The sequence below is a fragment of the Lytechinus variegatus genome, chromosome 13 (genome assembly GCF_018143015.1).
Source record: "Lytechinus variegatus isolate NC3 chromosome 13, Lvar_3.0, whole genome shotgun sequence".
Taxonomy (NCBI): Eukaryota; Metazoa; Echinodermata; class Echinoidea; order Temnopleuroida; family Toxopneustidae; genus Lytechinus; species Lytechinus variegatus.
This window is the reverse complement of record NC_054752.1, coordinates 24,227,641-24,252,352: the sequence shown is the minus strand read 5'-3', so window position 1 is coordinate 24,252,352 and position 24,712 is coordinate 24,227,641. Positions and strand designations below refer to the sequence as shown.

The window sequence follows — 24,712 nt, the reverse complement described above, 5'->3', positions numbered from 1 at the left end:
AAAATTACATGTGGTTGCTCCTTTATAATACAAGGTTTATGGGGAAGCTGCTCGCATATGACATCATTAATTAAAAAAAAAACAGAATTCTAAAGACATTTTAAATCTTTGATGGATTTTCCTTAAAGGAGAATGAAACCTTTGGAACAAGATAGCTTGTAAGAAAACAGAAAAATCAAAGAAACAAATCAACGAAAGTTTGAGAAAAAATTGACAAATAATGAGAAAGTTATGAGCATTTGAATGTTGCGATCACTAATGTGATGGAGATCCTCACATTGGTAATGCGACAAAGATGTGTGATGTCACTTGTGAACAACTCTCCCCATCACTTTAGTATATATTTCACTTAAACAGACTCTTTTATCACATCTATCCATAGATCATGTATTCTTTCTATAGGAGGGCATGTAACAGAATTTTAAAGAATACATCATGGATAAAGAGTTTGTATCACCATAAGAAAAAGCAAAAACAGACATTTTGGGGGTATTTTATAGTCCATAAAAAGGGAAAGTTGTTCACATGTGACATCACACATCCTTATCGCATTGCCAGTTGGAGGATCTCCATGGCATTAGTGATTGCAATATTCAAATGCTCATAACTTTCTCATTATTTGTCTGATTTGTCTCAAACTCGTATTCTTTGATTTTTCTGTTTTCACACAAGCCTACTTGATCCAATGGTTTCATTCCCTTCCATGAAATTTTGAAATATATTTTTGTGCTAACGGTCTGCTATTTACAATATAGCATTTTTGTCAGGGTGAACTTTCATTATTTTGATAAACAAAGTGCTAAAAAGAAAAGAATGATACCAAGATCTTTAAACTTGATAGAGGGTTTCATATATGGTTCATTTCATGAAATCCATTCAAACGTGAGCAGAAGCTGAGAATAGAATTGAGAATATTCCATCATACATGTGTATGTTGTTTAGGCAAAGACTGTTGATATGTGCAAATATTTCAAAACAGTTAAAACAGATGGGCTTTCCTAAAAAAATCATTTTTGGGCCACATGAAAGGCTAGTTTCGGCATAATTTGTTTCATTTGTTTGAAAAATTTTTAAATGAATAAACTTTTTTAATGCAATTATTCAGTGATCTTGGTGTTACTCTCATCAATCAACACTTGAACAACTACTGCGATAAATCATCACATTTTGACCAGTGATTTCATAAAGCAACAAAATTTAACCAATGGTTTTGAAAACACCAAGTTCATATCCAGGGTAATAATATCCAAGTCCTTTGACTGATTTTGACATAATGTGATATGTGCTATACAAGAGCTGCATTATTATTATTATTTTTAACCATCATTATTTCTTTTATGCCAGTTTCTACATTTCATTGGGTATAAGAAACCCGAATCATTCCACACATGTTAAATGCGGTAATATCATAGTATAATTTCTCTAAATTTGTTGGTGATAATGCTGGTAATTCATATTTCACAACAGGGCCCCGTCTTACTACGAATTACAATTGATCCAATCAATCGTAATTATATGAAATTCCATCAGTGTCATAATTTTTTTCTACAGGGAATTCGCACAATCTTCTAAAAACAAAGAGAATCACACTGAATCTTCAAGAGAACGATAAATGTATGAATGTACATCATATCTAGAAAATATTTTGAACAAATTTGCATTTTTAGATGTTGACGTTGCTGGCCGTACCTCGTTGTGATTGATCGGATCGATTGTAACTCTTTGTAAGACAGGGCCCAGATCAACTAATAAGAATATACATGAGAAGGGTTTGTTGTTCTTATCTAATTGTTTCATGAAGTTGTTTATACAGTTATGCATCTTTTATTCAAGAATACCACATGAGTCCACAGTTTTTTCCTTAAACTGGAAGTACTGGGTGATGTAACTATGTACAACAATTTGTACTAAAATGTGAAGACCAACTATAGAATGGACAATTACATTATTACAATTAAAAGAAGAACAAGATTATAGAGAAGCCGTGCAGGGATTTGTTTTAATCTACATGCAGTGGTATATAAATGAAAAAAAAGCCAAGTCACATTTAAACCTGGCTAGCGCATGCTACAAAGTGTATCCAAGTCATTTGTAATTTTGATTGTAACTGTGAGAAGAGGTTTATGAAAAAATCTTCTTGCAGCACAAAATGGAGCAATAAAGAGGGATAAAGAAAATAGGGGCAAGGGAAAATACGGCACAGTTGAGGGAGATGGAAAAGAAGAATGGGGGAAGAGAATAGAGGGTATGCAAAGGTCCAGGGTCCCGTCTTACAAAGAATTACAATTGATCTAATCAACCTCGCTTCTATGGAAATCCAACATGGTCATAATATTTTCTACAATAAATTTAAAAAATGTCCTTTGCAAACAAAGAACACACTGAATTTCCAAGAGAACAATGAATGTATGAATATACATCATAGTTAAAAAATATTTTGAACAATCGTACATAATTATAGATGTTGACGTTGTTGGCTTTCCATAGTTGTGATTGATCTGATCAATAGCAATTCTTTGCATGACGGAGCCCTGATGGAAGGAGTGATGTGGAAGAAGGGAAAGGATGTGAAAAAAGTATAATAAGGAGGTAGAGGAGTGACTAGGGCAGATGAGGGGGAAAGAAACAAAGGAAGGAAAGAAAATAGAGGACAAAGAAAGGTAGAGATAAACACGAGCGAAGCGGAATAAGAAAAATTTTGCAAAAGAGCATTGATTAAAGAGAAGGAAGTAGAGAAATGTAGAGGGAGGGTAGAGATATAAACCTTTATGGAGAGTGGAAGTAGTATGATGAGGGAATAGTGAAAAAGGAAATACAGAAATTTGGAGAGAGAATGGAAAAGAAAGGAAGGTATTAGAATAGTCTAATAGAGGATAAAGGTAAAGATGGAAAGGCGTGCAGAAGTTTTTCTCTCCCACCATCCCTCCCCTGTCATTGTCTCTCCTTTTCTATCTGCAATGTATTCACTTCCAACGCTGTCTCTATTCTCTTTTCTCAATGCTCTAAATTCATATCCTCCCTCTCTTTCCCGCATCTGACTTGCCCTATAAATCTCATGTCCTTTTCTCTAAAGTATAAAAGCTCAAGCTCCTAGTATTCCCTGCTTTCTTTACTTAAAGGGCAAGTCCACCCCAACAAAAACTTGATTTGAATAAAACAAGAAAAATTCAACAAGCATAACACTGAAAATTTCATCAAATCGGATGTAAAATAAGAAAGTTATAGCATTTTAAAGTTTCGCTTATTTTCATCAAAATAGTTATATGAACGAGCCAGTTGCATCCAAATGAGAGAGTTGATAAAATCACTCACTATTTCTTTTGTATTTTATTATATGAAATATGAAATATTTTTATTTTCTCGTCATTGTCATGTGAAATGAAGTTTCATTCCTCCCTGAACACGTGGAATTCCATTATATTAACATTTTGTGCTTCTGGCAAAGAGGTCCTAATCGTCAAATTCGTAAATATTGAAATATTGTATAATTCAAACAAAAAAAAATAGTGAGTGAGTTACATCATCGACTCTCTCATTTGGATGTAACTGGCTCGTTCCTATAACTATTTTGTTGAAAATAAGCGAAACTTTGAAATGTCATAACTTTCTTATTTTACATCCGATTTTGATGAAATTTTCAGCATTGTGCTTGTCTGATTTTTCTCTATTGATTCAAATCTAAATTTTTCTGAGGTGGACTAATATAACTAGCACATCAATGTGGAGCTCATCCGGCATCTCACAACACAATTTAACACAATTTTCATTTCAGCCCAGTTGACACTGTAGTGAATTATATTGGTGACATAAATTGAGGATATAGAATTGAAATTGATGAAGAGACGACATAGAAGCATTTTTTGTGATCCATGAATAAATTTCATATGAATTAAGTATTAATTATTGTCTAGTTAAAGTTTCTTAACTCTGTGTAGAAACTTGGTGAACGGTAGCTCTCAGATGGAACAAAAATAACCAAAATCAATCAACAAATAAGTAAGCAATTTTTGTGAGTTTTGAAAATATATGAATAAATAGCAGATTCAATGAGTTTCAAAATTCTATGTTTAAATTTTGTATCACCACCTCGAGCTATCATATAAAGCAAACAAAACTGAAATTGATCAACAAATGAAGAAGAAAAAACATTTTTTGTGATTTATGAATAAATTTTGCATAAATTAGAATAAATAATTTTCCAGACAAAATTTCAAAATTTTGTGTACAAGTTTGGTGAACCTCATGCAGCTCTACCAGATGGAAGAAAAAAAATCAAAATCTGTCAACAAATAAAGAAGAAGAGGCATTTTCTGTGATTTCTGAATAAATTTCACATAAATTAGCATAAGTAATTTTCTACTGAAAATTTCAAAAATCTGTGTAGAAGTTTGGTGAACCTCATAAAGTTCTACAAGATGGAAGAAGAAAAAAAGTAAAAATCGGTCAACAATCAAAGAAAAAGCATTTTATGTGAAATTTTAAAAATATGAATAAATTAATTTCGAATAAATTAGCATAAAAATTGTTCAAGTCAAAATTTCAAAATTCTGTGCACAAGATTGGTGAACCTCATGAAGCTCTACCAGATGGAAGAAAAACAAGTTGAATGCCTCTGGCCGTCTCACCTGCATCACGCGGTTCAATATAGCAGCAGTGCTGACTTTGAATACTACTCTAACTCGCACAAGATGTTCAGTGATACATGGTTACTCTTATGTCCACTTTTTATGACCTAGACCAATAAACTTACAGAGATATGATGGTTATTCAACAAAAAAACCCAACATGGTCAAAGTTCATTGACCTTACATGACCTTTGACCTTGATCATGTGACCTGAAACTCGAACAGGATGTTCAGTGATACTTGATTACTCTTATGTACAAGTTTCATGAATCAGATCCATAAACTTTCAAAGTTATGATGGTAATTCAACAGATACACCCAATTCGGCCTAAGTTCATTGACCTTTGACCTTGGTCATGTGACCTCAAACGCGCACAGGATGTTCAGTGATACTTGATTACTCTAATGTCCAAGTTTTATGAACTAGACCAACAAACTTTCAAAGTTATGATGGTAATTCAGCAAATACCCCCAATCCGGCCAAAATTCATTGACCCTAAATGACCTTTGACCTTGATCATTTGACCTGAAACTTGCACAGGATGTTCAGTGATACTTGATTACTATTATGTCCCTGTTTCATGAATCAGATCCAAAAATTTTAAAGTTTTGATAGTAATTCAACAGATACCCAAATCGGCCAAAGTTCATTGCATTAGGCTTTTCTGAGGTACCTCATGGTTTCAGTAAGCAATGGATTAAGTGTAAAAATGCAATGTCTTACCTATACACTGGCCTGGCCTACGTCTTTAGTCCAGGTTTGGTTCCCAGAGCACATGGTCTCTCTGAGAATGGAAGGGCTGATCTCAAACCCTGTACTCCTGCATGCAAGGTTACATGTATCCTCAAAGCGTGGGTCTGATAGACAAGATTCAGGTTCGATCGATATCTTTGACGTCTCCACAAGAGATGGACAGGCTTTACCTTCAATGAACAGATAACAAGGAAGAGTAAGTGTACATCATTCAGGATTATATGTTACAATGTTATAAATTTTTATGAGTCAACAAATGTAATACATGTATCATTATCAATACAATAACCATTATCAACACCCTCATCATCATCATTATAATCATCATCATCAACATCATGTTCATCATTATCATCACCATTATCATCATCATCATCATCATCGCCATCATCATCATCGCCATCATCATCACCAGTGTAATCATGATCATCACCATCATAATCATCATTATCATCATCATCACCATCCTCATTATAATCATCATCATTATCATTGGAGACAAAAACAGATATAGAGACATACAGAGATGCAGAAGGATAGAGGGAAAGAGAGAGATGAAGAAAGGAAATGTGAGGAGAGAATTAAAGATAAACAGACACAGGAAGGTAGTGGACGTATGACTGTGTGTGTGAAAGAGAGAAAGATGTTATGAGAGACTGAGGAAGAAACAGGCATAGAGACAGATAAAGAGAATGAAAAAGATAGAGAGGGAGATGGAAAGTGAAAAATAAGAGCCAAGAAAGAAACAGATAGAGAGAAGACTTACGACTGTGAGAAAAACAGGGTTTTAGGAAAGAGAGACGAATAGACAAACATACAGAAAGACAGATAGAGTGAAGTAGAAAACAGAAAGAGATATATAGACAGGACTTTAAACTCTGTGTGAGAGCGAGAGGGTCACATACATAATATGGAGAGAGACTGGGGAAGATTGAAAAAGATATATGAGAAAAGGATAAAGATAGAAAAACAGACAGAGAGAGATATATATATATATATAGAGAGAGAGAGAGAGAAGACTTACGACTGCAGGTAAATTCAGTGCTGCTCCACGTTCTATCGGCCTGACACCTCTTCTCCCTATCCCCTTCCCCATCGTAACCAAATGGACAGTGGAATGTACACACTGACCCGTACGGTACACTCTCCCCTGGTTGACCACACCCGGTCAGTGTGGCCGGATCATCAATGACCAGCGCTGGACATGTCCGTACTTGAAATGGAGAAAATAAAGAAAAAAAAAATATTTCATTCAAATATTTTCCCATGGATTGAAAGGCAAATTTCTCTCAAACAAAACCCAAAAACTTGGAAATGTCTTTCATGTGCATAAACTTCATAGTACATGTAACTGAAGTTACTATTGAACTTCAGTTATGACAGAAAATGAAATATTCTGGTGGACCAGTCTGCTACAAGTTGATACCTCAGTTGGTACAGCAGTAGTTTCACAATCTGGTGACACAAAACCCAAAGAACGTTGAAATGTCTTTCACGTGCATAAACTTTATAGTAAGTGAAGTTACTATTGAACTTCAGTCATGACAGAAAATGAAATATTCTGGCAGACCAGTCTGCTACAAATTGATAGCTCAACTGGTAGAGAAGTAGTTTCAAAATCTTGTGACACAAGTCAAATTCCCACTAAGTGAGCCAAATCCGTCCGGTAAGGCATAAAAATTTATCCTCACTGCTAGGTCACTGCCAGAGGAAATCTCACGCTTTTGGTCCTTTAATTGCTTGCTCACAATTATTTTTGCTTTGTTAAGGCGACCGCACACCTTACGACTGGTATGCAACTCAATTTTTGAATAAAACGTAATATAAATTGATGCTGATATTGAGACTTGGAATATCTTACTGTGTAATGTTCGAAATCATCGTACAAATACCCATGTTCAAATCTGTGACTATGCTATCATCCTTCTTGGAATAAAAGCAAATTTAATATCTAGTCATAATGACGTCATAGCAGTTGTACAGTTGGCTACGATTTGAAATCAATTTGGCATTTACTCCACAATAACGGCTTACAATCTTACAAAATGATTTTATTAGTATTCTTTCAAATAATTGTAATCGAAAATAAAATGATATGTTCCATTCACACTTTCAGAAAATGAGCAAAATGTGATTTGTTCCAAAATCAGATCATTAACAGACGCAAGGTGTGCGGTGGCCTTTAGCAATCAGGTATACAATAATTAGCACCACCACAAAGAAAAACCTCCAACTCAATTACAAAATATCTAAAATAAGAAATACATGTACCACACTGGAATGAGAAAAAAAAGAGGGAAAATAGCTCAATTATCACCTTCTACAATCTGTATGAACCTAAACCTCAATTCATTCACACAGACATACAAGGTTCTAATTTCACCATTTCATTGATCATGAAGATACATGTATGACACTCAACGATACTCACTCTGACAAACAGGTCTGCCAGCACTCCACACTGGGAGAGTGTCAGGTGACAGATCACATGACAGAGTATCTTCCCCAATCAAGTCATAACCTACGTCGCAGGAGAAATGACATTCCGAGCCATGGAAGGGATCAGGGCAACCTTGTAAGCTCCCATGGAGAGGAGGTTGGTGAGGTGCACATCTGTAAACTGAAGGAAGGACAAATTTATCTTATATTGTGAAAACTCTAATTAAAGCAAACATGATTTCATGAGAAAGTTGTTGAGATTAGGGTTAATTGTCACCATATCAGTAAAGATCCATTTCTAGTTCATTTACATTTACATGAATCTAACTACGCCACGGCATATACTCATCTTGCAATTCTGGCCGGATGAGCTAAAAATTGACTGACCTTGAACTGTTATGACGACATCACATCTGGACGATAATCTACTGGAGTCTGTTGCTAGGTAACCAATAGTTGTATCACCTTCTTCAAAGGTGCTCCCTGGGCCATGATTAGGAGCTAGCCTGTCAGGAGAAAGAAATATCGATTCCAAATAATATATGTCTCAAGAACGGTGGAATGAGTTCAAGGTGGCAACCAAAGAAGACGTGGAAGAAGCAAGTAGAGTAGGAGAGTAGGAGGGTTCATAATAATAATAATAAAAGCTGGATTTATAAAGCGCTTTTTGCCCGAGGATACAAAGCGTTATTATTCCAAACCAAGAACTCTAGTACAATCTCAGCTCTAATCTTTTATGCCCTCTGAATTATTAAGACCACAGAAAATGTCGTAGTAGCATATGTCGTGTCACATCTCTGTGAGGGTGAGGTGAATCCCCCCCCCCCCCCCGCTGTAGTCAAGGACTAAACTGGATTTAGAACTTGAATGACTGACTGATTGCATGCCTGGAGGTTGAATATAACATTGCCTTTCCCAGGTATAAGGAATTATTTTATCCCCATTGCAAGGGATAATGTCCCAAGGAGAAAGTTATAGCTTTGGAGGGGAGATGAAATGTTATCTATGAACAGACAGATGAGATGATATCTGTTATGATTTACGTAGAGTGGCCATCAAAGTCTGCATAGGATAAGTTGTGAATAAAGATTCAAGACAAGTCATTGTTGTGTATAAAATACACAAAATTTGCTTTTGAGCAAATAAAAAGTGAGTGAATACCACATATACACCGACATATATTACCTACATTTTGACAAACAATTTTTTTTTAATTCAGACCTTAAGTAAAAGATTCTAAATAGACCTAATTTACATCAATTCACAACGTGTACAGGAAAACTAAAAAGAAATGCGCTGAAGACTTAACACTTTGAAATGGTCTCAGGGTCAAATCGACCTTAGGCCACCCAAGCCAAAGTCCTCTGATACCCTCAGAATGACCTTGAAGCCCTTCCAAATATTTGTAGATTTTAGGCTAAAACAAGTGTCAATTTTGTCTGAGATTTTGGTGCCCTATGTTAATCCAGTGCATATGTGTCCCATAAAAAGTAGTTTTCTATTGATGATCTTAAGGTGAGGATGCCCTTCCCTTTCCTTTAAATGCCCTATTAAAAAAAGGTCATGCCCTGTTTTTTTTTAAATGGCTATGCCCCTTTGAATTCTTAATTCACGCCCTGCCAGGGTAGAATTACCTTGTGAGATTGACTAGGCCAGAATTATCGTTTGGAATTGGTTCCTCAAAGACTACCATAGCCTCAAGAGTCCCTGGTTGAGCAGCTAGTGTGATTTCATGAGGGCAAGGTCCCCTGAATGATGGGGGCTGGATGTCTGATGAATGCAAAAAAAACAATATGTTGTAATATCGAAAGTTCAGGAGGTTGTGCATGCGTGTGTGTTGGCGATTTAGTCAGACAATTTTTTTATAAAGCTCCCAGGGGGCCGTTTCACAAAGCTGTTCATAAGTTAAGAGCGACTTGAAGAGCGACTGGTGATCCTTTCTTAAGTGCTAACACATCGCCAATGAACATTTTGGTGTATACCATTTACTAAAATAAATGATTATCTGCCGTTCTTTAAGTCGCTCTTAACTTGCGAACAGCTTTATGAAACACCCACCTGGACTCTTTCATGGCTATGGACCCCTACAAAAAACAGCATTTGCTGATGGGCTGTTCGGTCCCATGAGTGGTAAATAAATAGATACAATTTAATGTACTTGTAAGTAAAAAATAGTATTCTGGCCTGCTTGTTAAAGGAATATTTTACATGAATTAAAAATACATGCTCCCAAGTGTGCTTATCTATGTAGAGGAGACCTCCATGCTGTAGACAAAGAAGATGAATACTAAGATGAAAAAGAAGAAAATGAAGGAGAAGAAAAGAAGAAGTCAAAGTCAAAGAAGGAGAAGGAAAAGAAAAAGAAAACGATAATGAAGAAGAAACCGAGACTAGGAGGACTTACCTTTGCAGTATGGTATGACATCATGATTCCATATCCCATCGGTGCTACAGGCAAGAGCACTCGGACCCTGTATCTGGTAACCCGCATCACACGCGAATTCACACCTGGTATTAAATCGTACAGTATCCGATGACTCGCACTCGGGTGGGTTCACACTCCCATGGTCAATATCAAATGATGCAGGACAGGTCTTTGTAACTGCATTTTCAACAAATATGAACAAGGCCAGGAGTTTCTTTGGTCACATACATCTTTTTTATTCAGTGATATTGCAGGCCAAATCAGGCAAATAATCATTTTTGTCATTTCGGAGGGAGGGGGAATTTTCACAACATACAGCCTAAATCTGCTTCTTTTGATAAGCTCTAACATTGCAGTAAATGGGGATTTTCCAGGGCTATTTAATATTATTCCCAGGGCTCTCTTATTAAAGCATTTCAGGGACAAAATCACCGCGAGTCCCCACATATCCTTTTTTCCCCTGGGCCTTTATGCAAAAGAGTCTTGACTTCTTTCCTACACTGTACATGTACATATTCTGAAGTTCTGTTTGACCCAGGCTATGATGAAGCAGTGTGTGAAAATAATGGGAAGCTAAAAATGTCCGTAATTTTGTTTACAGTATATGTTTCTGATGCTTATTATGCCTCTTTCAACTCTTACCACATGGTCTAACAGGGCATAGAGAACAATGAGCAACATACAAACGGAAGTTGTGTGTTTCAGAGATAATTTCACAAATCTTAATTTGCTTGTTGATGATCTCAGCAGGTAGATGAATAAAAGCGATGTATCTATCACGCAGAAATCATAAAAAGGTTTCATTGCAGAGGCTCATATTTATCACATACAATCAAAACAGTGGATGACTGTGAAAGCAGGAAAACTACTACTGACAAAGACACATTGCATGTAGAACTATAAAGGCACTGTGAATCTTGAATGGCGCAATAAAGGCGCTAGCGCATCCTTCACACTGTATTTCCTTCCTGCAGAATTCTGCTCCGATCAGGAATAGAGTTTGATAAATGTGGCTACACCAACCTGTGCATTGAAGATCTTGTCCGCTCCATGTCTCATCAGCCTGGCAGGTCCGAGTGACAGACTCAACTCCAGAGGGCGTGCTATACCCAGGTTGACAGTGAAAATGACAGGTTGTTTGATAAGAGACCTTGGGCCTGGAGCAGTCTTCAGTGAATCCATTGATGACGGCAGGAACAGTGCAGTTCTTCACTGTGAATATGATCATTCAGGCAAAAATGCTACTTTTGCATAATACAGATCAATACAAATACATATTTCTATGTCTAGTTTACACTTAAAAGGGAAAGTCATCATTTATTATAAAGTTTATAGCTAAATATGTGTACATGTAACTCAGTCAGCAGCAGATCTCCAGCAGTATTGATTTGACGTGGATATTTGGCATTCAAAGTCCTTACAAAGTAGAATTTGATGATATGAGAAATATGACATTTTCATAGGCCATGAAATAGAAGTAAAGAACTCTAAAAATACTGTAAAGAGTATGAAACATGATAATTATTTATGACATGTTTGTTGATGCTAAGTCTAAACCATTTTGAGCCTAAACCTAAATGTTTTTCACTCAAGTACTATAAAACCATTCGCAGATATGTATCAGTAAATGAGTGAAGGTGAAAATAAAATAAGAATGCTGTACAATAACTAGCCTCACCATTGCATATCTCATTCTGCCCTGTCCAGTAGCCAACCGGTGATATATCAGTGAGCCTCTGGCAAACTCTGTCAATATGATCCGTGCCTGATGAGAGTCGGTAACCTGCCTCACATGACACGCGGCAGTCTGCTCCAAAGATGGGTCCATCCTCACATCGACCATTCCCTGAGAGGAGAGCTACTGATCCATGCTCAGGGAGTGGAACGGGTGCACATCTCGACACTGGTTAACAGAGCAGGAAGATAAGGGTTGTGTCTTTGATTTAGAAAACATATCTATTCAGCAGTACCACACCATGCAGCTGTTTCCTACAGTTTTTTCTACGAACTAATGCATGACTGGTGCCTCATTCTTGTGCTTTCATGTTTTTAGTTTATTTTTGTAAATTTGTACACTCATGCATTAAAGGTCCTATGACACCAATTCCATCTTATTCTAGATACATATCTATCATTAGGTAGTTTTACTTGAAAAATACAAGTTTGCCATCGGTTCCTGAGTTCGACGAACCGTGTTGAGTTATTCTATGGAAATGAACTTCAACGGGATTGCCCACTAAAATTTTCGAAAGAGTCGACCGATCGACCTGTCAATCATTGTCAGGTCATAGAAGGCAGGTTTTCCCAGCTGTGCAACAAGACCCCTAGTTATTGCTCACGTTCCATGTGCAACCACAATAGGCACTTCACGCTCCAAACGTCAACAACACTCAGCAGTTTCCTTCCCGCACGTCATAATTGTCATGTGATATACGAAACCCAAATCAGGCTGAATTTTTGTGGGAGGGGCGAATTTGGCTCAATTTTCAATATAAAACTGCCTTTGAACCTGATGTGGGATGTTTTTCAGGTAGAATTTTGATGAAATTGTAATAAGTAACCACTAAGCTAACAAATAAATCAGCATCTTTGCTGTATTTCATGGGACCATTAAAGAGGAAGTTCACCCTGACAAAAAGTTTAATGTAAAAATAGCAGACAAAAATCATTAAAAATATTGCTAAAGGTTTGAGAAAAATCCATCAAAGAGTTAAAAAAGTTATTAGAATATTAATAATTTGATTTGTGACGTCATATGCGAGCAGCTTCCCTACATATCGTATGGTAAAAAAATCAATGAAATGTCATTTTCTCAGATAATTGAAAATGATTTTTTACTGTACCTTCAGTATATCAATAGACAAAGTATTTCACACCTAATCCTAAGAAAAAGACAAAAGTAAGTCTTCACGAACCATTCACAAATTGAAATTTATGCATTTTCTATTACATAACATACGGGCAGCTGCTCGCTTATGACGTCACAAATCCAAAACTTAAAATTTGAATAACTGTTAATCTTTAATGGAATAGTCTCCAACCTTCATTAATATTTTTATTATTTTTTCTGCTATTTTAACCACAAACTTTTCTTCAGGGTGAACTTCCCCTTAATGCATTTTTAAGCATATATAGAAGAGATCTGTTGCTGGGATAGCACCAAGAACGTTTTTTGGATGATATGTGCACTCTAAAAATCTACCATTTGTAGAGATTTTCAATGGCGGAATTTTAGTTCCCAAGAAAGGGTCTCCAGTCATCGTAGTGTCACAAGCAACTTATAAACAGCCTAATGACACACACACCAGTGCTTATTATTAAACTTGAAACTTGAAAATATTGATACTGTAAAAGCCTTAAATTTCAATATTGAGGGGGGAGCAACTCTTTTTTAGGGTACATTTCTAGAGGAATTACATGTACTTCCTGCCAGTAACCAATGAACTTACCTGGGTTGATTTCTGCACATTGTGGATCTATTTCTTGTTGGATGAAATGATGCCATGGCTGGAATTCAATCCAACGACCCTCTGTTTCAAAGTCTGGAGACTAATCCACTGAGCCATATGGCTCCACTTTGGCAACAACCAGTTTGTCTACTAAACCATTTTCGTGTTAATGTCATTTAGCCCTCATTCCACGGCCTCATCCCCTCGCCTATTCCATATCTCACCTGCTATTTCAATGTCAAAGGAGCATGTAGTAGTGTGTCCCGCAAGGTCCGTCCCTCTGTATGTAACTCTGTGAGTTCCTTCCACGAGGACGTTTGGTTTGGAAGACCCTACCTCTACCGAGTCTATCGCATATAGGGTAGCTGGTAAAGGGGCACCTCGATCAGTACCCTGAATAGGATTATAGAAATTGGAACCCAGCTACATGGTTAATTACTGATTAGTAAGCAACTACTGAGACTAAACAAGTATTTGGACCAAGTGCATGTGAAATAACCCAAGTTGGTCTACTCCCCTGCTTCTTCTACATGTACTTGCTGTGTGGTCTTATCCTACAAGTTCAGTCGTGCATGTACTTCATCTACTTGTAGCTTGTCTACTAACCATTTGGCGTAATTGTCATTTAACCATGTACCATTCAGTCTACTTCCCAATTGAAAATATGTTTTCCAACATCTACTTGGTCACACACCATATAATTTGTTTTTTTCTTCTTGCCGAAATCATATACATTTACCCCCCCCCCCCCTCCCTGTATGTTTGTTGGTGTTTGTTGATGCTGTGTGTACATTTTTACTCAATATTAGCATCATTCAATTTTAATTTAATTTAATGGGAACTACTATACACAAGTTTTGTATACACTTTTCTGTACTTTCAATTTTTCTCTTAATATCATTTGTCATTCCTGTACATATTGTGTGTATATATCATTTTTATGCTGATCGAGAGAAATTAAGTAAAATTGAACTGCATGAACTATAGTTTATATAATGTATGATTAATTGAAATATTTATCAACAATATTTTCATTCTATTATGTGCAAATTAATACAAGTAGACAAAGTGGAAACTAGACCAACTGGGCTTTAGACTAAAAGGGTTAGCCTAAGTGGTTACTATACCAAGTGTACAGTACATGTATATCAAGTTGAAATTAGACCAAACTGATATAAGACCAAGTGGGTGTAGCCCAAGTGGTTTTAAACTATCTGAGGTGTTGTCCAACTGCTAGTAGACCAAAAAAAACTATAAATCTATGGGTGACTGAATAAAAATAAACAAATATGATAAATATACATATGTATTTCATTTTCCATCATTGAACCATTTTTGAACATTTTTGTATGTAGACATCCATACATTGTTTTTCATTAATTCACAGTTATTCTCATTGTCACAAAAGTGAGTTATGTTGTTCTGTTTGTAACATTCAACATACTCTTACCATGACTGGTTCCCATTCACTCCACAGTATTGGAGCACTAGAACTGTCTTCCCCGGCAAAAAGACGCTTGTTGGATGGGCACACAAAAACAGGAGGTGTGGTGTCTGAGGATTGGATACACATAATATTATAATGATAGTGTGAGGTGAACTTATGTAATATCCAATGTTACATAATGAGGAAGTATTGATGATGCTGATGATGTTGAAAATGTTGGTGATGATGATGACTATAATGATGATGGTCATGATGATGATGACGACGATGATGACGATTATGATGACGATGATGGTCATGGTCATGGTGATGATGGTGATGATGATGGTTCTGAAGATGATCATCATCATGATCATGTTGGTGATGGGGGTGATGATAGTGTTGGTGATGATGATGATGATGACGATGATAATGACAATGATGATGATGATTATGGTCATGATGATGATGGTGATGATGTCGATTATGATAACAGTAATGGCGGTGATACTGATGATGATGTCAGTCAAATTAATGACGATGATCATATTGGTGATGGTGGTGATAATTTTGTTGGTGATGGTGATAAGGATGATGATGATGACATGAAGTTCATGATAATAATGATGATGATGAATTGTGATTTATGAAGATGCTGTGTCAGTGATGATGAATGGGTTAGAAGGAGTGGATGTGTCAGTGTGTCATTACAATCTAAAGATTACCCCTTTTCCTTGAAATAATCTACAATGTGCACTTACACAGAGAGTTGTTTACAAACTCAACAAAATAATAATCATAATGATATACACCATTCACATCTAGCACTTTCTGTAATGTTTTCACTTCTAGGTGCTGCTTACTTTTACAACAGCTTTAGCAAGGCTACCCTGATCAGGTGATCAAGCATTTAAGGAATTCCTTTCTACTGGGTACCAATTTACTACACCTGGGGCCAATTTTCATAAAGCTATTTGTAAGTTCTTTACGAGAAACTTAAAGAACGACTGGGGATACTTTCTTATGCGCTAAACCATTGTCAATAAACATCTTTATGTATACCATTAGCGCGTAAGAAAGGATCACCAGTCGTTCTTAAAGTCGCTATTAATTTACGAACAGCTTTATGAAACTGCCCCCTGGGTGGTGAGTGGCAATATAGATAAACCTTTCCAAATCAAATGAGTACTGCTCTGGGGTTTGAACCAGTGACCTTACATTTTATTCCCCAAATCACATTTGACAAAGAATCTGTTGGCCATATTATCTGTCGGTCATCTCATTGTTAATATGGTATTTACAAAAGAAACAAACTGAAGAGAAATAGTGACCGATACAAAGAAACTGTTGGCCATTGCGCTGTCTGACTATGGTATTTACAAAAAGAAACAAACTACAGAAAAAGTGACCTTGACAAAGAGTCTGTTACCAATCTGATTGTCCATCTATATGGTATTTACAAAAAGATCATACTTAACAGAAACAGTCACTGTGACAAAGATCTGTTGGCAATCGGACTGTCCGTTTATGGTATTTACAGACAGAAATAAACCCAAGAGAAATCGTCATATTAACTAAACATCGGTTGACCATTCCACTGTTCATCTATGGAATGCACAGAAGAAACAAAATAAAAAGAAATACAGTCACCTTGACAAAGGATCTGTTGCCCATCCCACTGTCCATCTGCCTGACAGACCATGGTAGAGGACCCTCCGGTCTGACTGAAGCCTTGAGAACACACCACACTACAGGTTGAACTGTACTTCTGCCTACCGTCAACTCCCTGCAATGAGCCTTGGTACAGGCATCCAGTCACTCGACTGTTGCTGGGTGTGGCAGGGGCGGGGCAGGTCACAACTGAAAGGATAATATGATTTTCGTGATTTTTATTTTATTTCTGAGGAGTCTTGGGCATGGTGGGATTATGGTTCACGATACTGTAGGAGCATGGAAATATTGCACTGAGAGGTATGAAGGCAAGACATTAACATAATTAACATTGTCATTGTTTCACTAACTGCCATTACCATCATCCTTACCATTACCATTAAGAATGCATGCATTGTTCGTTTTATACAACCCCCTCCTCCCCCATGTTACTGAGTTGCCCCGAAGGCTACATTTGATCTAAATTATAGATAATTATAGATAATCCAATACCTCGCACTATCCTGCAATCTGACATCAGAGTGCAGGATAGTACTTTTGGTATGACGTCAGAGTGCATTTTATCATTATTTGGTATTATCATGCATCATTATTATGAATATGCCCTCATCAATTCTACACTTTTCATAATCATCCAACGATTTAATACCATCCTTATCATCATTTTCATCATTATTAATCACTCACTTGTGCAGGTGAGATCGGGTCCCGTCCAGACCCCGTCCCCATCACCGTTACCGTCATCTGAACAGGTTCTTTGAACGGGCGTGGCCGGTAGGTACCCCGTACCGCAGGCCAGGGTGCATACTGTTCCATAATTCTCCCGGGAGGAGGAGCATCCGCGCTTCTCACCGTTGACTGGAGGAGACAGATCACTCCCGGCACAGGTAATCACTGGCAAAAATGAGAAATCAAAGATGAATAATTTTTTTTCTCTCACTCTTATTCTAAATCTGCATGATTCAATCCAGTTAATTTGTACCTACTTAGAAACATTTCGATCCAAACAGATTTGTATGTATGCATGCATGCTATATATATATGCCATACAATTATGCCCCACTGTAATATACCATAAGTTTAAGGAACCCACACCCCCCCCCCCCATATAAAAAAGAAAAATGGTCACTGGTCCCCGTTCTTACTAGATAACATGTATTTCAATGGTTGATCAATTCAAGTATTTATTTAAACCATCCTCTCTCTTAGTCCATAGGATTGATATTTGAATAAAGATAAAATTAAAGAAAATAAAATGTATTAGGGACAACCGGTCTGATAGTACATGTACGTACAGTGACACGTTGGTGCTGCTTGACTCCAGGTTCGATCATGTTGACAAGTGAGGGCAGCATTTCCTGAGAGATAGTACCCTTCACTGCAGGAGAACCGACACTGATTGCCAGAAGGGACCTGATCACCAGTGGGGCAGGCCTGGCTGGTTATGATCTGAAGAGCGGTGGTAAGCACTGGCTTCCTGCAGTATATCCCTTGATGAACGAATCAAGAAAGTTTGAAATTAGCCATACATTTTAATCAAACTTTAACATTAAAATGCTTATTTCTATTGAATAAGTAGGTTTGCTACAAACATTTGATAATAATGGATTATATAGTGCTTTTTGCCTGAGGATACAAAGTGCTCGCTATTATTACCCCGGCTTTAGCACGAGCTACCATTACCGGCATTTAGTGTATACAAGGATTGAATCCTGCCGGGTTACCTATTCACCTCACCTGGGTCGAGTGCAGCAGTGTGGATAATCTTCTTTCTGAAGGAAAACAAACTATGGCCAGGATTCGAATCCACGACCCTCTGTTTGAAAGGCGAGAGTCAGAACAACTAGACCGAAACTAGTCCACGACGCACCCACACATTTGTGTTACATAAGATGATTGAATTGGGTCATATAATAAACAGATTTAAATAATGCATATCACATTCCTTATTCATGTAATATTTCTATAATTCATAACACACAAAACCTCTATTGGTGTTTCAATGCCCTTCACAGTGTATAACTACATAGAATGTTCAGAATTCAGCAGAAGCAGTAAAGGACCAATATTTGGGAGGAAAGCAGCAAATATAATACTGATAACAGTATTAATATTTTTATAAAACAAACTGAATTTTTCTAAGGCAGCAAAGGAAAGAAATGCCATTCCATAACAGACACATCTCTCGTCATCAAATGAAGCAGTACCATCAACGACCAGATAAAAATACAATGAACCTATTTGACAGGACCATTGGGCTGGAGTATAGTTATCCCCCACTCCCTGTTACTTTATGAAAGTAAACTGTTAAATTATTTCATAATATAAATAATTATTTACCTCCATGAGGAAAAATAACAGTATTATCAGAGTACTCACTTGTGCAAGTGGGTGTTGAGCCGACCCAGAATGCATCAGTACTTCCTGCTTGGGCACTGCACTGCTGAGCACCGTTGCTTATCTCGTAGCCGATGTCACACGCAACGTTGCACCTGGAGCCATAGTTCCTCGAGCAATCTCCTACAATTCTGCCATGACTAGGTGCAACCAAGGTAGGGCATTGAAGAACTAGGAAGCAAGAAAGAATGAAATGTGTCATAGGGATATTGAATCTTGTGGGCAATATCCTACATTCCTACCATGGCTAGGAGCAACCAAGCAAGGGACAATGAAGAACTACTCAGTGAAATTGAATAAGGATTTTACACTTTGTGGGCAATGTCCTGCCATGACTAGGTGCAAGCAAGCTAGGGCACTGAAGAACTAGGAAGCAAGAAAGAATGAAATGTGTCATAGGGATTTCAGATCTTGTGGGCAATATCCTATATTCCTACCATGGCTAGGAGCAACCAAGCAAAGGACAATGAAGAACTACTCAGCGAAATAGAATAAGGATTTTACACTTTGTGGGCAATGTCCTGCCATGACTAGGTGCAAGCAAGCTAGGGCACTGAAGAACTAGGAAGCAAGAAAGAATGAAATGTGTCATAGGGATTTCAGATCTTGTGGGCAATATCCTACATTCCTACCATGGCTAGGAGCAACCAAGCAAAGGACAATGAAGAACTACTCAGTGAAATAGAATAAGGATTTTACACTTTGTGGGCAATGTCCTGCCATGACTAGGTGCAAGCAAGCTAGGGCACTGAAGAACTAGGAAGCAAGAAAGAATGAAATGTGTCATAGGAATTTCAGATCTTGTGGGCAATATCCTATATTCCTACCATGGCTAGGAGCAACCAAGCAAAGGACAATGAAGAACTACTCAGCGAAATAGAATAAGGATTTTACACTTTGTGGGCAATGTCCTGCCATGACTAGGTGCAAGCAAGCTAGGGCACTGAAGAACTAGGAAGCAAGAAAGAATGAAATATGTCATAGGAATTTCGGATCTTGTGGGCAATATCCTACATTCCTACCATGGCTAGGAGCAACTTCGCCAGGGACATTGAAGGACTATGAAGCGAAATAGAATATGGTTATTACACTTTGTGGGCAATGTCCCACAATGACTAAGTGCAACCAAACTAGGGTATTGAAGAGCTAGGAAACGAGATAGAATGTAACGTTTCATATAGATGTACAACATTGTGGGTCATCTCCTACAATTCTACCATGATTAGGTGCAACTAAGCTAGGTCACTGAAGAGGTCGGAAGGGAGAAAGAATTAAAGGTGTCATAGGATGTTAATCCTGGTGGGCAATCTCCTGCAACCCTGCCATGTCTAGAAGCAGCCAAGCCAAGGTTTGAAGAGCTAGGAAAGGAAAGAGAATGGAATGCACTGAGGTAATGTCAAAACCTAGAATATAACAAACGCGATCTTCGCAGCTACGATCAAGTGATGGCATATTGACCTATCACTGATTCAAAACTATATAACCTAACACTAATATATAAGTATACATGTATCACTGTATAATAAAATAATATAAAAGAGGTGCAAGCAAATTTCAACCTCCTACTGAACCCACCCCCCCCCCATACAAAGTCTATAGTAAATACAGAATTCAGTCCTCAATGGGTTGAGCAAAAATAAGACATACTCTGGCAAGTTGGCGAGGGCTGGTCCCATGACCCCGCTGACCCCGTCTTCTGACATTCCGTTGACCTCTGACCCTGAAGTCTGTATCCCACACTGCAGTCAAAAGTACAGACCGAGCCTCGTATTGCTCCATTCGGACAGGTCACTTGGAGTGGGGCAGATGCAGAGAGACTGCTGCAATGTATGACTAGAAAGTAAAAGAGAATAGGGGAATGTATTACAACATCAGGATTGATTATCAAAGACCCATCTTTTATGATGAATACTGGCACATTACAAATGTCCATATTTTTATCATTATCTAAAGATTTAATAAGGGGTAAATAATGTGACTCATACAAGAATATCATTCCGATCGTTACAAAAATGTACTCAGCTATTGATTTTTTTTTAATGTTTGATTGTTTGAGAAGGATTGAAATTGAAGTATTAATCTAGCACCCTCTCTTGATGCTTCTTTATGAATAGTACTCTTTAATTCAAAAAATGACAAAACTTACAGTGTTCTACTGACCTGTAACAGTAACTGAGAACCGACAAGTGGCTTCGTTCCCAGAGCTATCCGCAGCGCTGTAAGTTACAGAATACGTGCCTGCTGCATGAGAACTTCCAGATCTGATTGAGCTACTTGACAGGCTCGGGGTAATGGATTCCCCAGAGTTGTCGGAAACTGAAGGTGATGCCCAGCTGACTGTAGCGCGGGAGGAGAGCGATGGAGCATAGACGGTCTGAGATGAAGGGCAGCGGGTGAAGGCTGGTGCAGCAGTATCTGAATTCAAATCAACAAATAGATTTATTTTTATTCATTTTTTTCATATTTCTCAATTGACTCACATTAAAATAAAAGCAGCAACAATAATGCGTAACAATGAAATTGTTCTGAGAAGTAAACACGTAATATAATGATCAGTCACGTTATAACATTAAAGCGTCATTAAGTGAAAGAAATATGATTAGATACATAAAAGCATCGATCCACATCAACAAATAAACTGTTGCAAATCATCAACATCAAAAAATGATAACTATTGCAACCACCAGTCTACTGACCTTGTCATACTTGCTATATCACTGTATTATGTTGCTCTATAGATGATTAGATAATTTATTACCATATAAAGTTGCATTCTGTTAGTGCTACCCCTTTTATAGTATTTTGTATCATATGCTTCTATCTACTCTGTTTATTATGTTTTCTATACGTACCATTTAAGTTATAAAGCATTTAGAAACAATACTGTATTAAAAAGCTATAGAAAAGCCTCATTATTATTATTTACAAAAGCAATCTCAATTAGAGTTGCAAACTTGCAGTTCAAAATTTCTAGTGGTTGAATTTAAACAGTCATTTTTGGTTGGTTTTCAATTTCCATTTGCACCTATGATTATGAGGCTAAGAGGTATTGGGCTCTAAAAATTTGTATTCTGAAGTCAGGTTTATCTTAAACTCAGGTTTTAAGTTGTGGTTTAAGTATGGATAGCCAATGGTTCCATAAATCACTGACAGAAGGGAAATCATATTTCAGCTCAGTTGACTCTCAAATCATTCATAATTGTCTATGAAGTATAACTAGATAATTGGATTTACCATTGAATAATCAAGAAAGAGCACAGTAAATATAACATTCTGTACATACAAATTAATTTCAAACAAGTGGAATGCCTCTGGCCGTCTCACCTGCATCACGCGGTTCAATATAGCAGCAGTGCTCACTTTGAATACTACTCTAACTCGCACAAGATGTTCAGTGATACATGGTTACTCTTATTTCCCTTTTTTATGAACTAGACCAATAAACTTACAGAGATATGATGGTTATTCAACAAAAAAACCCAACATGGCCAAAGTTCATTGACCTTACATGACCTTTGACCTTGATCATGTGACCTGAAACTCGAACAGGATGTTCAGTGATACTTGATTACTCTAATGTCCAAGTTTAATGAACTAGACCAACAAACTTTCAAAGTTATGATGGTAATTCAACAGATACCCCCGATTCGGCCAAAGTTCATTGACCTTTGACCTTAATCATGAGACCTGAAACGCGCACAGGATGTTCTGTGATACTTGATTACTATTATGTCCAAGTTTCATGAATCAGATCCATAAACTTTCAAAGTTATGATGGGAATTCAACAGATATCCCCAATTCGGCCAAAGTTCATTGACCCTAAATGACCTTTGACCTTGGTCATGTGACGTGAAACTCACGCAGGATGTTCAGTGATACTTGATTAACCTTATGTCCAAGTTTCATGAACTAGGTCCATATATTTTCAAAGTTACGATGGGAATTCAACAGATATCCCCAATTCGGCCAAAGTTCATTGACCCTAAATGACCTTTGACCTTGGTCATGTGACGTGAAACTCATGCAGGATGTTCAGTGATACTTGATTAACCTTATGTCCAAGTTTCATGAACTAGGTCCATATATTTTCTAAGTTATGATGACATTTCAAAAACTTAACCTCAGGTTAAGATTTCGATGTTGATTCCTCCAACATGGTCTAAGTTCATTGACCCTAAATGACCTTTGACCTTGGTCATGTGACATGAAACTCTGATAGGATGTTCAGTAATACTTGATTAACCTTATGGCCAAGTTTTATTAACTAGGTCCATATACTTTCTAAGTTATGACATCATTTCAAAAACTTAACCTCAGGTTAAGATTTGATGTTGACGCCGCCGCCGCCGCCGCCGCCATCGCCGCCGCCGTCGCCGTCGGAAAAGCGGCGCCTATAGTCTCACTTTGCTTCGCAGGTGAGACAAAAATGGACACTTTTGGCTTCCCATAATTTTAGCACAGAGTTAGACTATGGTCTAATTAAACCTGACTTCAGAATACGGGCCAATAGCTGCGACTCAAGGCTAGATCACAGGCCAGGCTTGGATCAGATCAGATAAGTGTTCCTATATACCTGCACAGGATGGGACTCCAGCTGACCAACTTCCAGACTGTCCACACAAGAGGGAAGAGCTGCCTTGCAATGTATATCCATTGTTGCAAGATATGCTGCATCGACTGCTGTAGAAACTGCCATCAGTACAGGTGAGTTGGCCACTGGATGGACTGGAGAGGGCGCTACACGTTACACCTAATAAATATATCATGAAAAGTTTGATTTACGGTTTATCCCTTACAGACAGAAAAATACAAAAAATTTATAAAAAAACAAATAAAGAACAAGTATAGTTATAAGTACAAAACTTTTAAAACAAAGAACAAGTATAGTTAGGAGTACAAAACTTTAACATCTATTCCAAATCAAACGCAGCCTCATTTTCTTGTTTGTTTTTTCTTAATGGTTCACTTAGTGACCAGCTGGCATGTCGTCAGTGTTTTGGTTTGAAAGAAAGTACTGACGACATGCCCGCCGATCATCGCAATCAAACTCTAATGTTACTGTTGTGGCAACGCATTCCGGTACTCTGTTCTATTTGTAAATCATTTTCTATAATCATCTTGTGTTTTATTCTGGTTTTCCTTTTAAAGCCTTTGAGGCTTTTTGGGGATACCTTTTTCTTTCATTATTTTTTTTTTCTTCAAATCTCATCTTAATGTTTCATGATTATATTTGTATATTTATGTTCAAAATAATGTATGATATTTGTATGTATTTAAAGGTATATGTTATTGAAAGAAATAAATGAGAGTATTTCCACTCTCCCTCAATATACAATATACTAAAAATCTAAATGAAAACAGTAGTTTGAAGTACTCTTTAAAAAGGGTTGTTTGTTGGTTCCAGTAATTTGAATACTGATAACATCGTCCATTCATGTAGTGCAGCTACTATAATTGCATATACTCTACTGCGCTTGAAACTCGTTATCATATTATTACATCGGCTGTAGTTGAGGCAACATTAT

At 37.2% G+C, this 24,712-nt stretch overlaps 1 protein-coding gene across 1 annotated transcript in view; it reads right to left on the bottom strand.

Annotated features, from left to right (window-relative positions):
* LOC121425885 (sushi, von Willebrand factor type A, EGF and pentraxin domain-containing protein 1-like) overlaps window positions 1-24,712 on the bottom strand; it is a 71,884-nt gene that overhangs the window by 9,126 nt on the left and 38,046 nt on the right. Inside the window, exons 7-23 of the mRNA XM_041621975.1 lie at window positions 23,761-23,937; window positions 21,347-21,601; window positions 20,834-21,019; window positions 19,169-19,357; window positions 18,085-18,279; window positions 17,477-17,683; window positions 16,769-16,978; window positions 15,143-15,246; window positions 13,917-14,085; window positions 11,922-12,146; window positions 11,267-11,455; window positions 10,223-10,420; window positions 9,453-9,588; window positions 8,206-8,324; window positions 7,811-7,999; window positions 6,404-6,592; window positions 5,350-5,549 (exon numbers count right to left, since the gene is read on the bottom strand). Coding sequence (XP_041477909.1) covers window positions 5,350-5,549; window positions 6,404-6,592; window positions 7,811-7,999; window positions 8,206-8,324; window positions 9,453-9,588; window positions 10,223-10,420; window positions 11,267-11,455; window positions 11,922-12,146; window positions 13,917-14,085; window positions 15,143-15,246; window positions 16,769-16,978; window positions 17,477-17,683; window positions 18,085-18,279; window positions 19,169-19,357; window positions 20,834-21,019; window positions 21,347-21,601; window positions 23,761-23,937 — 3,137 coding nt within the window. The remainder of the gene's footprint in view (window positions 1-5,349; window positions 5,550-6,403; window positions 6,593-7,810; window positions 8,000-8,205; window positions 8,325-9,452; window positions 9,589-10,222; window positions 10,421-11,266; window positions 11,456-11,921; window positions 12,147-13,916; window positions 14,086-15,142; window positions 15,247-16,768; window positions 16,979-17,476; window positions 17,684-18,084; window positions 18,280-19,168; window positions 19,358-20,833; window positions 21,020-21,346; window positions 21,602-23,760; window positions 23,938-24,712) is intronic.